This window comes from Oncorhynchus nerka, linkage group LG18 (assembly GCF_034236695.1).
Source record: "Oncorhynchus nerka isolate Pitt River linkage group LG18, Oner_Uvic_2.0, whole genome shotgun sequence".
Taxonomy (NCBI): Eukaryota; Metazoa; Chordata; class Actinopteri; order Salmoniformes; family Salmonidae; genus Oncorhynchus; species Oncorhynchus nerka.
Genome location: NC_088413.1, coordinates 66,821,933 through 66,837,918, shown reverse-complemented (window position 1 = coordinate 66,837,918; position 15,986 = coordinate 66,821,933). Strand labels below are relative to the sequence as shown.

General features: G+C 44.5%; 1 protein-coding gene across 1 annotated transcript in view; it reads left to right on the top strand.

Annotated features, from left to right (window-relative positions):
- The window catches only part of ush2a (Usher syndrome 2A (autosomal recessive, mild)), a 458,847-nt gene that overhangs the window by 238,297 nt on the left and 204,564 nt on the right, over nt 1–15,986 (top strand). Inside the window, 1 exon segment of the mRNA XM_065004287.1 lies at nt 4,235–4,414. Coding sequence (XP_064860359.1) covers nt 4,235–4,414 — 180 coding nt within the window.

The following is a 15,986-nucleotide window of genomic DNA, read 5'->3' as shown; positions in this document are numbered from 1 at the left end:
TCTCTACGCCTCTCTCTCTGTCTCTTTCTCTACGCCTCTCTGTCTCTTTCTCTACGCCTCTCTCTCTGTCTCTTTCTCTACGCCTCTCTGTCTCTTTCTCTACGCCTCTCTCTCTGTCTCTTTCTCTACACCTCTCTCTCTGTCTCTTTCTCTACGCCTCTCTGTCTCTTTCTCTACGCCTCTCTCTCTGTCTCATTCTCTACGCCTCTCTCTCTGTCTCTTTCTCTACGCCTTTGTCTCTTTCTCTACGCCTCTCTGTCTGTCTCTTTCTCTACGCCTCTCTGTCTCTTTCTCTACGCCTCTCTGTCTGTCTCTTTCTCTACGCCTCTCTCTCTGTCTCTTTCTCTACGCCTCTCTGTCTCTTTCTCTACGCCTCTCTCTCTGTCTCTTTCTCTACACCTCTCTGTCTCTTTCTCTACGCCTCTCTCTCTGTCTCTTTCTCTACGCCTCTCTGTCTCTTTCTCTTCGCCTCTCTCTCTGTCTCTTTCTCTACGCCTCTCTCTCTGTCTCTTTCTCTACGCCTCTCTCTCTGTCTCTTTCTCTACGCCTTTGTCTCTTTCTCTACGCCTCTCTCTCTGTCTCTTTCTCTACGCCTCTCTGTCTCTTTCTCTACGCCTCTCTCTCTGTCTCTTTCTCTACGCCTCTCTCTGTCTCTTTCTCTACGCCTCCTGTCTCTCTGTCTGTCTCTCTCTACGTCTCTCTCTCTGTCTCTCTCTACGCCTCTGTCTGTCTCTCTCTACGCCTCTGTCTGTCTCTCTCTACGTCTCTGTCTGTCTCTCTCTACGTCTCCCTCTGTCTCTCTCTCTGTCGCTTTCTCTACGCCTCTGTCTGTCTCTCTCAATTAAATTAAATTCAAGGGCTTTATTGGCATGGGAAACATGTGTTAACATTGCCAAAGCAAGTGAGGTAGATAATATATAAAGTGAATATATAAAGTGAAATAAACAATAAAAATTAACAGTAAACATTACACATACAGAAGTTTCAAAACAATAAAGACATTACAAATGTATACAGTGTTTTAACAATGTACAAATGGTAAAGGACACAAGATAAAATAAATAAGCATAAATATGGGTTGTATTTACGATGGTGTGTGTTCTTCACTGGTTGCCCTTTTCTCGTGGCAACAGGTCACAAATCTTGCTGCTGTGATGGCACACTGTGGAATTTTTCAAAATTGGATTTGTTTTCGAATTCTTTGTGGATCTGTGTAATCTGAGGGAAATATGTCTCTAATATGGTCATACATTGGGCAGGAGGTTAGGAAGTGCAGCTCAGTTTCCACCTCATTTTGTGGGCAGTGAGCACATAGCCTGTCTTCTCTTGAGAGCCATGTCTGCCTACGGCGGCCTTTCTCAATAGCAAGGCTATGCTCACTGAGTCTGTACATAGTCAAAGCTTTACTTAATTTTGGGTCAGTCACAGTGGTCAGGTATTCTGCCGGTATTCTCTCTCTGTCTCTTTCTCTACGCCTCTCTGTCTGTCTCTTTCTCTACGCCTCTCTCTCTGTCTCTTTCTCTACGCCTCTGTCTGTCTGTCTCTCTGTCTCTCTCTCTACGCCTCTGTCTGTCTGTCTCTCTGTCTCTCTCTCTATGCCTCTGTCTCTCTGTCTCTCTGTCTCTCTGTCTACGCCTCTGTCTGTCTGTCTCTCTGTCTCTCTCTCTATGCCTCTGTCTCTCTGTCTCTCTGTCTCTTTCTCTACGCCTCTGTCTGTCTGTCTCTCTGTCTCTTTCTCTACGCCTCTGTCTGTCTGTCTCTCTGTCTCTCTCTACGCCTCTGTCTGTCTGTCTCTCTGTCTCTCTCTCTACGCCTCTGTCTGTCTGTCTCTGTCTCTCTCCCTACGCCTCTGTCTGTCTGTCTCTCTGTCTCTCTCTCTACGCCTCTGTCTGTCTGTCTCTGTCTCTTTCTCTACGCCTCTGTCTGTCTGTCTGTCTGTCTCTTTCTCTACGCCTCTGTCTCTGTCTCTTTCTCTACGCCTCTGTCTGTCTCTCTGTCTCTTTCTCTACGCCTCTGTCTGTCTATCTCTGTCTCTTTCTCTACGCCTCTGTCTGTCTGTCTGTCTCTTTCTCTACGCCTCTGTCTCTCTGTCTCTGTCTCTTTCTCTACGCCTCTGTCTGTCTGTCTGTCTGTCTCTTTCTCTACGCCTCTGTCTGTCTGTCTGTCTGTCTGTCTCTCTCTCTACGTCTCTCTCTACATCTCTCTCTCTGTCTCTCTCTCTGTCTCTTTCTCTACGTTTCTGTCTGTCTCTCTCTCTACGCCTCTGTCTGTCTGTCTCTCTGTCTCTCTCTCTACGCCTCTGTCTGTCTGTCTCTCTGTCTCTTTCTCTACGCCTCTGTCTGTCTCTCTCTACGTCTCTCTCTGTCTCTCTCTACGCTCTCTCTCTCTGTCTCTACGTCTCTCTCTCTCTACCTCTCTCTACATCTCTCTCTCTGTCTCTCTCTCTACGTCTCTCTCGCTACGTCTCTCTCACTACGTCTCTCTCTCTCTGTCTCTCTCTACGTCTCTCTCTCTGTCTCTCTCTACGTCTCTCTCTCTACGTCTCTCTCTGTCTCCCTCTACGTCTCTCTCTCTACGTCTCTCTCTACGTCTCTCTCTGACTCTCTCTACGTCTCTCTCTACGTCTCTCTCTCTGTCTCTCTCTCTACGTCTCTCTCTCTCTACGTCTCTCTCTACGTCTCTCTCTACGTCTCTCTCTCACTACGTCTCTCTCTACGTCTCTCTCTCACGTCTCTCTCTCTACGTCTCTCTCTACGTCTCTCTCTGTCTCTCTACGTCTCTCTCTGTCTCTCTCTACGTCTCTTTCTCTCTACGTCTCTCTCTATGTCTCTCTCTACGTCTCTCTCTGTCTCTCTCTACGTCTCTTTCTCTCTACGTCTCTCTCTCTGTCTCTCTCTTCGTCTCTCTCTCTGTCTCTATCTACGTCTCTCTCTCTGTCTCTACGTCTCCCTCTCTCTACGTCTCTCTCTGTCTCTCTCTCTCTACGTCTCTCTCTATGTCTCTCTCTCTACGTCTCTCTCTCTACGTCTCTCTACGTCTCTCTGTCTCTCTCTACGTCTCTCTCTGTCTCTCTCTGTCTCTCTCTACGTCTCTCTCTGTCTCTCTCTCTGTCTCTCTCTCTACGTCTTTCTCTCTACGTCTCTCTCTCTGTCTCTCTCTCTACGTCTCTCTCTGTCTCTACGTCTCCCTCTCTCTACGTCTCTCTCTGTCTCTCTCTCTCTACGTCTCTCTCTACGTCTCTCTACGTCTCTCTGTCTCTCTCTACGTCTCTCTCTGTCTCTCTCTACGTCTCTCTCTGTCTCTCTCTCTGTCTCTCTCTCTACGTCTTTCTCTCTACGTCTCTCTCTCTGTCTCTCTCTCTACGTCTCTCTCTCTGTCTCTCTCTCTACGCCTCTCTGTCTGTCTCTCTCTACGTCTCTCTCTCTCTTTCTCTCTCTACATCTCTCTCTCTCTACGTCTTTCTCTCTCTACATCTCTCTCAACCTTCCCCGATTCCTCTCTCCCCTATCCGAACCCCTTTCTCTTCCCTCCCTACGCTTTCCCATCCCTCTTCCTCCCCGTCTCCCCTCCTCTCTCTTTCCCTCCCCCTCCCTTTCCCTATAGGTCCAGTGATATCTAAGTTAAATTAATTCCTATTTAATGTGTGCATGGGGCTGTATATCCTTAGATGGATTGCATTACTGTAAGTGGTGGTGGTGGTGGCTAGGGATCATGATGGTCAACCCCTGACCTGACTCTGTGTGTGTGTGTGTGTGTGTGTGTGTGTGTGTGTGTGTGTGTGTGTGTGTGTGTGTGTGTGTGTGTGTGTGTGTGTGTGTGTGCGTGCGTGCGTGCTGGGGGCCAAAGTGTCGTGGATTATTGATTGATCTGTAACATTTTCATTAGCAGGTGTCTAATGGGGGATCATATATAAACCATATGTGTCTGATATACAGCATGTTTCTCTTTGTGTGCTTGAATTCATCTCGCTGTTATTTTTTAGATAGATCAGCGAGCAACGGTTAAAACCCTTATGGCATGTTAATGCTAATGCACCATACTTATTTCCCTAAAGAACTGTAAAGCAAATATATTTCTGTCTCTCCTTCTCATGTGACAAAGTCTATTTCAAACAACATGAATTCAAACCTAGGATACTGATGATTCATGTTCTCTCTCTCTCTCTCTCTCTCCCTCTTTCTCCCCCCCTCTCTATTTCTACCTCTACCTCTCTCTCCATCTCTCCCCCTCTCAGGTCCAGGTCATGATGATGATGAAGGTGATGGTGATAGTGTGTATAATAGCAGTGAAGCAGGGAGGTGGGTGTCTGTCGGAGGTCTCCAGCCCTACTCTAACTACAGTCTGATGGTCCGGGCCTGCAACACTATGGGGTGTGTGGACAGTCTACCTACTGCTGTCTCCATGCCCCCTACTGGTAAGGTACCATAGACACATACAGTGACTTAGTATTTACACCCCATTGACATTTTCCACATTTTATTGTATTACAGCCGGAATTTAAAATGTATTAAATTGAGATGTTGTGTCACTGATCTACACACAATACCCCATAATGTCAAAATGGAATTATGTTTTTAGAAACATTTTCTCCAAATGAATTAAATATGAAATGTCTTGAGTCAAAAAGTATTCAACCCCTTTGTTCGGAAAGCCTGAATATGTTCAGGAGTAAAAATGTGCTTAAAAAATCACATAATAAGTAGCATGCAATAATTGTTTTTAACCTGGTTTTTGAATGACTACATCATCTTTGTACCCCACACTTACAATTATCTGTAAGATCCCTCAGTCGAGCAGTGAATTTCAAACACCATTTTAACCATAAAGTCCAAGGAGGTTTTCCAGTGCCTCACAAATAAGGACACCTATTGGTTGATGGGTAAAAACAAAAGCAGACATTAAATATCCCTTTGATCATGGTGAAGTTATTTATTACACTTTGGATAGTGTATCAATACACTCAGTCACTACAATGATACAGGCATCCTTCCTAACTCAGTTGCCAGAGAGGAAGGAAACCGCTCAGGGATTTCACCATGGTGACTGGCCAATGGTGACTTTAAAACAGTTACAGAGTTTAATGGCTGTGATAAGAGAAAAGTGAGAATGAATCAACAGGATTGTAGTTACTCCACAATACTAACCTAAATGTCAGAGTAAACAAAAGGAAACCACTACAGAATAAATGATCACAGTACTGTTCAATTGTGGTTGATTGTAATTATGTTGCGTTTTATGAGTCTCTCTACAAATAGAACTCGTCACTTAAATAGTCAGTGGTTAAATAGCCAGTGGTTAAATAGTCAGTGGTTAAATAGCCAGTGGTTAAATAGCCAGTGGGTAAATAGCCAGTGGGTAAATAGTCAGTGGTTAAATAGCCAGTGGTTAAATAGCCAGTGGGTAAATAGCCAGTGGTTAAATAGCCAGTGGGTAAATAGTCAGTGGTTAAATAGTCAGTGGTTAAATAGCCAGTGGGTAAATAGCCAGTGGTTAAATAGCCAGTGGGTAAATAGCCAGTGGTTAAATAGCCAGTGGGTAAATAGCCAGTGGTTAAATAGTCAGTGGGTAAATAGCCAGTGGGTAAATAGCCAGTGGTTAAATAGTCAGTGGTTAAATAGCCAGTGGTTAAATAGTCAGTGGTTAAATAGCCAGTGGTTAAATAGTCAGTGGTTAAATAGTCAGTGGTTAAATAGCCAGTGGTTAAATGGCCAGTGGTTAAATAGCCAGTGGTTAAATAGTCAGTGGTTAAATAGCCAGTGGTTAAATAGTCAGTGGTTAAATAGCCAGTGGTTAAATAGCCAGTGGTTAAATAGCCAGTGGTTAAATAGCCAGTGGTTAAATAGCTGCTGCACCATTCCTCTTACTTAACATTTCCTTTACTTACATTTATTCAAATGTTTTACACACCACACAGCATAGCCAGGCATGGGACGTTTGTGTGTGTGCGTGTGCGATGCCCACTCTAGCCCGGCCGATACGAGGAGCTGGAATGTACCGCACCGGGCTATGCACCCGGGGACACCGTGCGCTCCACAGCATAACACGGTGCCTGTCCCTCTCGCTCTCCTGTAAGCACAGGAAGTTGGCGCAGGTCTGCTACCTGGCTTCGACACACTCCCTGTGTAACCCCCCCAATACATTTTTGGGGCTGCCACTCGGGCTTCCTTGCCAGCCGTGTTCCCTCGTATCGCCGGTTCTCTTTTCCTGCTGCCTCTGCTCTCCTAGCTGCCTCCACCTGTTCCCATGGGAAGCGATCCCTTCCAGCCAGGATCTCCTCCCATGTGTAGCAACCCTTGCCGTCCAAAACGTCCTCCCATGTCCAGGAGTCCTGACATCGCTGCTGCTGCCCGTTACCACGCTGCTATGAAATACAAAAACAATAAACAAATACGTGAAATAACCAAACCGAAACAGTATCGTGTGGCGACAAACACAGACGCGGAAACAAACACCCACAAACCAACAGTGAAACCCAGGCTACCTAAATATAATTCTCAGTCAGAGACAACTAACGACACCTGCCTCTGTTTGAGAACAATACTAGGCCGAAACAGAAACCTAAACATAGAAACACAAAACATAGACTGCCCACCCCAACTCACGCCCTGACCATACTAAATAAAGACAAAACAAAGGAAAATAAAGGTCAGAACGTGACAACCTGTCTTTGTTTTTTTCTTTGTTTTCTCTCTGGAATAGGAATCAGGGAGGATGAGTGGGTGATCGATCAATAAACGATCTTAGACACACGCACACACACACACACACACACACACACACACATAGCTGGTTGGTGTAACGTTCTGGGTGTCGGGAGTGTGAAGTCAGGCGCAGGAAAACAGAGAGTTCAATATAGTGCTCTTTTAATGCACACACGGTGAACCACGGCCACCCCACTAAACACTGGGTGCTCAAGACAAATGCCCCAGACACGGTGAACCACGGCCACCCCACTAAACACTGGGTGCTCAAGACAAATGCCCCAGACACGGTGAACCACGGCCACCCCACTAAACACTGGGTGCTCAAGACAAATGCCCCAGACACGGTGAACCACGGCCACCCCACTAAACACTGGGTGCTCAAGACAAATGCCCCAGACACGGTGAACCACGGCCACCCCACTAAACACTGGGTGCTCAAGACAAATGCCCCAGACACAGTGAACCACGGCCACCCCACTAAACACTGGGTGCTCAAGACAAATGCCCCAGACACGATGAACCACGGCCACCCCACTAAACACTGGGTGCTCAAGACAAATGCCCCAGACACGGTGAACCACGGCCACCCCACTAAACACTGGGTGCTCAAGACAAATGCCCCAGACACGGTGAACCACGGCCACCCCACTAAACACTGGGTGCTCAAGACAAATGCCCCAGACACGGTGAACCACGGCCACCCCACTAAACACTGGGTGCTCAAGACAAATGCCCCAGACACGGTGAACCACGGCCACCCCACTAAACACTGGGTGCTCAAGACAAATGCCCCAGACACGGTGAACCACGGCCACCCCACTAAACACTGGGTGCTCAAGACAAATGCCCCAGACACGGTGAACCACGGCCACCCCACTAAACACTGGGTGCTCAAGACAAATGCCCCAGACACGGTGAACCACGGCCACCCCACTAAACACTGGGTGCTCAAAACAAATGCCCCAGACACGGGGGACGAAAACTCCACGAACATAAACCAACACTTTCGTCTACACCTAATAAAAAGGTTACAATAATTAATCCCGCAGGCCGGCTGACTAATGAAGCCCAACTAATTTCAACCAACTCAAAACAGGTGTAATCAATAAACACATAAGGAGGGGGAGAAAAGAGTCAGTGGCAGCTAGTAGGGCGGTGACGCCGAGCGCCACCCGAACGGGAAGGGGAGCCACCTTCGGTCGGAGTCGTGACAGTTGGTGTCAGTGTTAACATTGTAATGTATCTCCAGTAATGTCCTGATATATTAACACTCAGTACATATGTGTTAATATCCTGATATATAAACACTCATGTCTTTCATCTGACACTCTCCCTCCCTCTCTCTCTCTCTCTCTCTCTCTCTCTCTGTCTCTCTCTCTGTCTCCCTCACGCTCTCTCTCTCTCTGTCTCTCTCTCTGTCTCCCTCACGCTCTCTCTCTCTCTCCCTCACGCTCTCTCTCTCTCTCCCTCACGCTCTCTCTCTCTGTTTTCTCTCTCTGTTCTCTCTCTCTCTGTCTCCCTCACGCTCTCTCTCTCTCTCCCTCACGCTCTCTCTCTCTGTTTTCTCTCTCTGTTCTCTCTCTCTCTGTCTCTCTCAATTCAATTATATTCATTTTAAGGGCTTTATTGGCATGGGAAACATATGTTTACATTGCCAAAGCAAGTGAAATAGATAATAAACAAAAGTGAATAAACAATAAAAAATGTACAATAAACATTACACTAACAAAAGTTCCAATTTCAAATGTCATATTATGTCTATATACAGTGTTGTAACGATGTACAAATAGTTTTTGTATATTCTTTCCAATGTGTCAAGTAATTATCTTTTTGTTGGGTCTAATTGTCCTGGGGCTCTGTGGGGTCTGTTTGTGTTTGTGAACAGAGCCCCAGGACCAGTTTGCTTAGGGGACTCTTCTCCAGGTTCATCTCTTTGTAGGTGATGTCTTTTTGTTATGGAAGGTTTGGGAATCACTTCCTTTTGGGTTGTTGTAGAATTTAACGTCTCTTTTCTGGATATTGATAATTAGCGGGTATCGGCCTAATTCTGCTCTGCATGCATTATTTGGTGTTTTACGTTGCACATGGAGGATGTTTTTGCAGAATTCTGCATGCAAATTCTCAATTTGGTGTTTGTCCCATTTTGAGCAGACCAAACATAAAGGGCAATAGGTTCTATATCTGATTCAAGCCTTTTTTTGCCGGATCCTAATTGGTATGTTGAATTTGATGTTCCTTTCGATGGCATAGCAGGCTCTTCTTGCCTTGTCTCTCAAATCGTTCACAGCTTTGTGCAAGTTACCTGTGGCGCTGATGTTTAGGCCGAGGTATGTATAGATTTTTGTGTGCTTTAGGGCACTGTGTCTAGATGGAATTTGTATTTGTTGTCCTGGCAACTGGACCTGTTTTGGAAGATTATTTTACTCATATTAACTGTCAGGGCCCAGGTGTGTCAGGGCCCAGGTGTGTCAGGGCCCAGGTGTGTCAGGGCCCAGGTGTGACAGAATCTGTGCAGAAGATCTAGGTGCTGCTGTAGGCCCTCCTTGGTTGGTGACAGAAGCATCAGGTCATCAGTAGACATTTGACTTCAGATTCTAGTAGGGTGAGACCGGGTGATGCAGACTGTTCTAGTGCCCTCGCCAGTTCGTTGATATATATGTTGAAGAGAGTGGGGATCAAGCTGCATGTCGAATGCTTTTCATCCAACACCACTGTCCATCTATTTGTATAGCAGGCCCTCATGGCAAATTGAGTCCAAAGTTTTTTTTTAAATCAACAAAGCATGAGAAGACTTTGCCTTTGTTTTGGTTTGTTTGTTTGTCAATTAGGGTCTGCAGGGTGAATACGTGGTCTGTCTGTCTCTCTCTCTCCTTCTCTCTCTCTGCTGTATTTCTGAATCAATGATCTCCTCTCACGTGGTGATGTTCCTTCAAACATCGCACAAGTCTTATTACACCAATTTGATCACACTCGTTTTCCCCTGTTCTCTCCTATTCTTCTTCCTTTTGTCTTCCCCCCAGCCAGGCTGTGTGAGCGGTAATCCCTTGCCCCCTTCCAACGTTCTGCGCACACACAAATACACACACACACACACACACACACACACAGACAGACAGAGATCAGTGAGTTAAGGGGGTGCAAAAGGAGGCTGTTCTGCAGAGCAGGAGAGGACCTCTGTGAATATCAACAATTCTAGTGACCTTCGATTGTTAAAATATGGCCCTTGTACCGTGTGTGTATCTGTGATTGTGCATTAAAATATGGCCCTTGAACCATGTGTGTATCTGTGATTGTGCATGGCATGGGTGCGTGTGTCTCTGTGTGTGTGTTTATCCCTAATTGATTTGGTAGAATAGGATCTAATTGTGCATACTGATAAATGCCAGAGCTGATCAGACGCTAACGAGATAACCACACACACACCTGCACGTCGGCACCTCGGCAATCACACCGCAACAATAGCAGGAGTCTGGAATGTTCCTCCGCAAAAAAATTCAAGTTCAAAACAAAGGCATGAGGAAGTATATATTTTAAATACCACACTTTCCCCCTCTCTCTCTCTCTCTCCTCTCTCATTCTCTCTCCCCTCTCTCCTCTCTCTCCTCTCTCATTCTCTCTCCTCTCGCTCATTCTCTCTCCCCTCTCTCTCCTCTCTCTCATTCTCTCTCTCCTCTCTCTCATTCTCTCTCTCCTCTCTCTCATTCTCTCCTCTCTCTCCCCTCTCTCTCCTCTCTCTCATTCTCTCTCCCCCTCTCTCCTCTCTCTCATTCTCTCCTCCTCTCTCTCCCTTCTCTCCCTCTCTCTCCTGTCTCTACTCTCTCTCATTCTCTCTCTCCCTCTCTCTCCCCTCTCTCCCTCTCTCTCCTCTCTCTCCCCTCTCCTCCTCTCTCTCCCTCTCCCTCCTCTCCCTCCTCTCTCCCCTCTCTCCGCTCTCTCCCTCGCTCCCCCTCTCTCTCCCTCTCTCTCTTTCTCTCCTCCTCTCTCTCCCCCTCTCTCTCCTCTCTCTCCTCTCTCTCATTCTCTCCTCTCTCTCCTCTCTCTCCTCCTCTCTCTCCCCTCTCTCTCATTCTCTCCTCTCTCTCCCCTCTCTTTCCTCTCTCTCGCCTCTTTCCCCTCTCTCTCCTCTCTCCTCTCTCTCCCTCTCTCTCATTTTCTCTCTCCTCTCTCCCCTCTCTCACCTCTCTCTCATTCTCTCTCTCCCCTCTCTCTCCCCTCTCTCTCCTCTCTCTCCTTCTCTCCTCCCTCTCTCTCCCCCTCTCTCATTCTCTCCTCCTCTCTCTCGCCTCTCTCTCCTCTCTCTCATTCTCTCCTCTCTCTCCCTTCTCTCCCCTCTCTCTCCTCTCTCTCCTCTCTCTCATTCGCTCCTCCTCTCTATCTCCTCTCTCTCCCCTCTCTCTCCTCTCTCTCTCCTCTCTCTCCCCTCTCTCTCTCCCCTCTCTCCCCTCTCTCCTCTTCTCTTTCCCCTCTCTCTCCTCTCTCTCCCCTCTCTCTCCTCTCTATCCCCTCTCTCTCTCCTCTCTCTCCCCTTGGCAGATCTTTATACTTTTGTTAGGCGAACTGAAGCCTTGTCTCAATCTGTCCTTGTTATATCAAAGAACAGAAGAGGCTGAGAGCTTACGGATAGAGGGGGAACATAAAAGTGCATAGTTTAAAATGATTAGTGACACCTCTGATATACCTGAGTGTGAAGCGGAGACAAAGGCATAGAGCCTTTTCTCTCTCTGTGTGTGTTTGGGTGAAACCCAGTGGTTGGAATTAACTGCTCTATCAACTAGATACACACTCACGTACACACACCAAATACAGTCTGGGATACACAGAAAACACACATGCATGGGTGCATACATTTATGCGTGCACACACACACTCACATTCACATGCACACACACTTGCAGGGAGACACCGACATTCACACACCCAAGCAGCAACCCTCCAAATACACTCAAAACACACACAAACACAGCCAGGATATCACCATAAAAATGTCTGACACGAACTGAACTTTATGGTCAGTTCAGACATGACTTAGTACAGTGCATAGACTTCTCTAGTACTACAACTGCACTCTGGGTAAAAATGTGTATCCCTTTATTTGCCCAAATGAGCTGATTAAGAAAACATGATAATTTACATCAACGACCTGTTAGGTATTTTAGCCAAGCCGATAATGATGGCTGACACAGTGTAGTACTATAGGCAGATGGGTTACTCATGCACTAGCTGTCCTACACATACAGAGCAGTTAGAGTGTTGTCTATGACTAGTATAAGTGATTGGGCTGACTAGAAACCAGCTATGACGTTGTGCTGGGCCCAGGCTCAGTGTACTCACATACACTACTCATAGCCATCACCACAGTTACGGGCTTGGCCACAACGACAGAGCAGGGGCAGATGGGTAATATGCCGAATGGGCCCTCTGCTGGTCCACTTCCTTTCCCACAGTAATTGGTCTGTGTTTGAAATAGTACACTTTTCACCTCTATAGTGCACTTCTTTGGCACCCTATTTCTTCTTTAGTGTTCTAGCTCTGGCCAAAAGTAGTGTACTAGTTTGGCACCCTATTCCCTCTAATAGTGCACAACATAGGGGTGATATAATGACGCAGATCTAGGATCTGAGAATGTAGGAGACTGTAAGTAGGTAGCTGATGATAGACGAGATGAGACTAGGTAGGAAGGTCATGATAGATTAGATGAGACTGTAGGTAGGTAGGTAGGTAGGTAGGTAGGTAGGTGATGATAGACGAGATGAGACTATGTAGGAAGGTGATGATAGATGAGATGAGACTGTAGGTAGGTAGGTAGGTGATGATAGATGAGATGAGACTGTAGGTAGGTGATGATAGATGAGATGAGACTGTAGGTAGGTGATGATAGATGAGATGAAACTGTAGGTAGGTAGGTGATGATAGATGAGATGAGACTGTAGGTAGGTGATGATATTTGAGATGAGACTGTATATAGGTGATGAGAGATGAGATGAGACTGTAGGTAGGTAGGTGATGATAGATGAGACTGTAGGTAGGTAGGTGATGATATTTGAGATGAGACTGTATATAGGTGATGATAGATGAGACAGTAAGTAGATGATGATAGATGAGATGAGACTGTAGGTAGGTGATGATAGATGAGATGAGACTGTAGGTAGGTAGGTGATGATAGATGAGATGGGTGATGCCAACCAAGAGAACAAGTCTTTAGACTCCAACAGAACAACAGAACAAGTCTTTAGACAACAACAGAACAAGTGTTTAGACTCCAACAGAACAACAGAACAAGTCTTTAGACAACAACAGAACAAGTCTTTAGACTACAACAGAACAAGTCTTTAGATGACAACAGAACAAAAGAACAAGTCTTTAGACAACAACAGGACAAGTATTTAGACTCCAACAGAACAACAGAACAAGTCTTTAGACAACAACAGTACAAATCTTTAGACTACAACAGAACAAGTCTTTAGATGACAACAGAACAACAGAACAAGTCTTTAGACAACAACAGGACAAGTATTTAGACTCCAACAGAACACGTCTTTAGACTCCAACAGAACAAGTCTTTAGACAACAACAGAACAACAGAACAAGTCTTTAGACTCCAACAGAACACGTCTTTAGACTCCAACAGAACAAGTCTTTAGACAACAACATAACAAGTATTTAGACAACAACAGAACAAGTCTTTAGACTACAACAGAACAACATAACAAGTCTTTAGACTACAACAGAACAACAGAACAAGTCTTTAGACAACAACAAAACAAGTCTTTAGATTACAACAGAACAAGTCTTTAGACTACAACAGAACAAGTCTTTAGACAACAACAGAACAAGTCTTTAGACAACAACAGAACAAGTCTTTAGACGACAACAGAACAAGTATTTAGACTACAACAGAACAACAGAACAAGTCTTTAGACTACAACAGAACAAGTCTTTAGACAACAACAGAACAAGTCTTTAGACTACAACAGAACAACATAACAAGTCTTTAGACTACAACAGAACAACAGAACAAGTCTTTAGACAACAACAAAACAAGTCTTTAGATTACAACAGAACAAGTCTTTAGACTACAACAGAACAAGTCTTTAGACAACAACAGAACAAGTCTTTAGACAACAACAGAACAAGTCTTTAGACGACAACAGAACAAGTATTTAGACTACAACAGAACAACAGAACAAGTCTTTAGACTACAACAGAACAAGTCTTTAGACAACAACATAACAAGTCTTTAGACAACAACAAAACAAGTATTTAGACTACAACAGAACAACAGAACAAGTCTTTAGACTACAACAGAACAACAGAACAAGTCTTTAGACAACAACAGAACAAGTCTTTAGATTACAACAGAACAAGTCTTTAGACAACAACAGAACAAGTCTTTAGACTACAACATAACAAGTCTTTAGACTACAACAGAACAACAGAACAAGTCTTTAGACTCCAACAGAACAAGTCTTTAGACTCCAACAGAACAAGTCTTTAGACTACAACAGAACAACAGAACAAGTCTTTAGACTCCAACAGAACAAGTCTTTAGACTACAACAGAACAAGTCTTTAGACTCCAACAGAACAAGTCTTTAGACTACAACAGAACAAGTCTTTAGACTCCAACAGAACAAGTCTTTAGACTCCAACAGAACAAGTCTTTAGACTACAACAGAACAAGTCTTTAGACTCCAACAGAACAAGTCTTTAGACTACAACAGAACAAGTCTTTAGACTCCAACAGAACAACAGAACAAGTCTTTAGACTCCAACAGAACAAGTCTTTAGACTACAACAGAACAAGTCTTTAGACTCCAACAGAACAAGTCTTTAGACTACAACAGAACAAGTCTTTAGACTCCAACAGAACAAGTCTTTAGACTACAACAGAACAAGTCTTTAGACTCCAACAGAACAAGTCTTTAGACTCCAACAGAACAAGTCTTTAGACGACAACAGAACAAGTCTTTACAACAGAACAAGTCTTTCCAACAGAACAAGTCTTTAGACAACAGAACAAGTCAGAACAAGTCTTTAGACTACAACAGAACAACAGAACAAGTCTTTAGACTCCAACAGAACAAGTCTTTAGACTACAACAGAACAACAGAACAAGTCTTTAGACTACAACAGAACAAGTCTTTAGACTACAACAGAACAAGTCTTTAGACTCCAACAGAACAACAGAACAAGTCTTTAGACTCCAACAGAACAAGTCTTTAGACTACAACAGAACAAGTCTTTAGACTCCAACAGAACAAGTCTTTAGACTCCAACAGAACAAGTCTTTAGACTACAAAAGAACAACAGAACAAGTCTTTAGACTCCAACAGAACAAGTATTTAGACTCCAACAGAACAACAGAACAAGTCTTTAGACTACAACAGAACAAGTCTTTAGACTACAACAGAACAAGTCTTTAGACTCCAACAGAACAACAGAACAAGTCTTTAGACTCCAACAGAACAAGTCTTTAGACTACAACAGAACAAGTCTTTAGACTCCAACAGAACAAGTCTTTAGACTCCAACAGAACAAGTCTTTAGACTCCAACAGAACAAGTCTTTAGACTACAACAGAACAAGTCTTTAGACTCCAACAGAACAAGTCTTTAGACTCCAACAGAACAAGTCTTTAGACGACAACAGAACAAGTCTTTAGACTCCAACAGAACAAGTCTTTAGACTCCAACAGAACAAGTCTTTAGACTACAAAAGAACAACAGAACAAGTCTTTAGACTCCAACAGAACAAGTATTTAGACTCCAACAGAACAACAGAACAAGTCTTTAGACTACAACAGAACAAGTCTTTAGACTACAACAGAACAAGTCTTTAGACTCCAACAGAACAACAGAACAAGTCTTTAGACTCCAACAGAACAAGTCTTTAGACTCCAACAGAACAAGTCTTTAGACTACAACAGAACAAGTCTTTAGACTACAACAGAACAAGTCTTTAGACTACAACAGAACAAGTCTTTAGACTCCAACAGAACAACAGAACAAGTCTTTAGACTCCAACAGAACAAGTCTTTAGACTCCAACAGAACAAGTCTTTAGACTCCAACAGAACAAGTCTTTAGACTACAACAGAACAAGTCTTTAGACTACAACAGAACAAGTCTTTAGACTCCAACAGAACAACAGAACAAGTCTTTAGACTCCAACAGAACAAGTCTTTAGACTCCAACAGAACAAGTCTTTAGACTCCAACAGAACAAGTCTTTAGACTCCAACAGAACAACAGAACAAGTCTTTAGACTCCAACAGAACAAGTCTTTA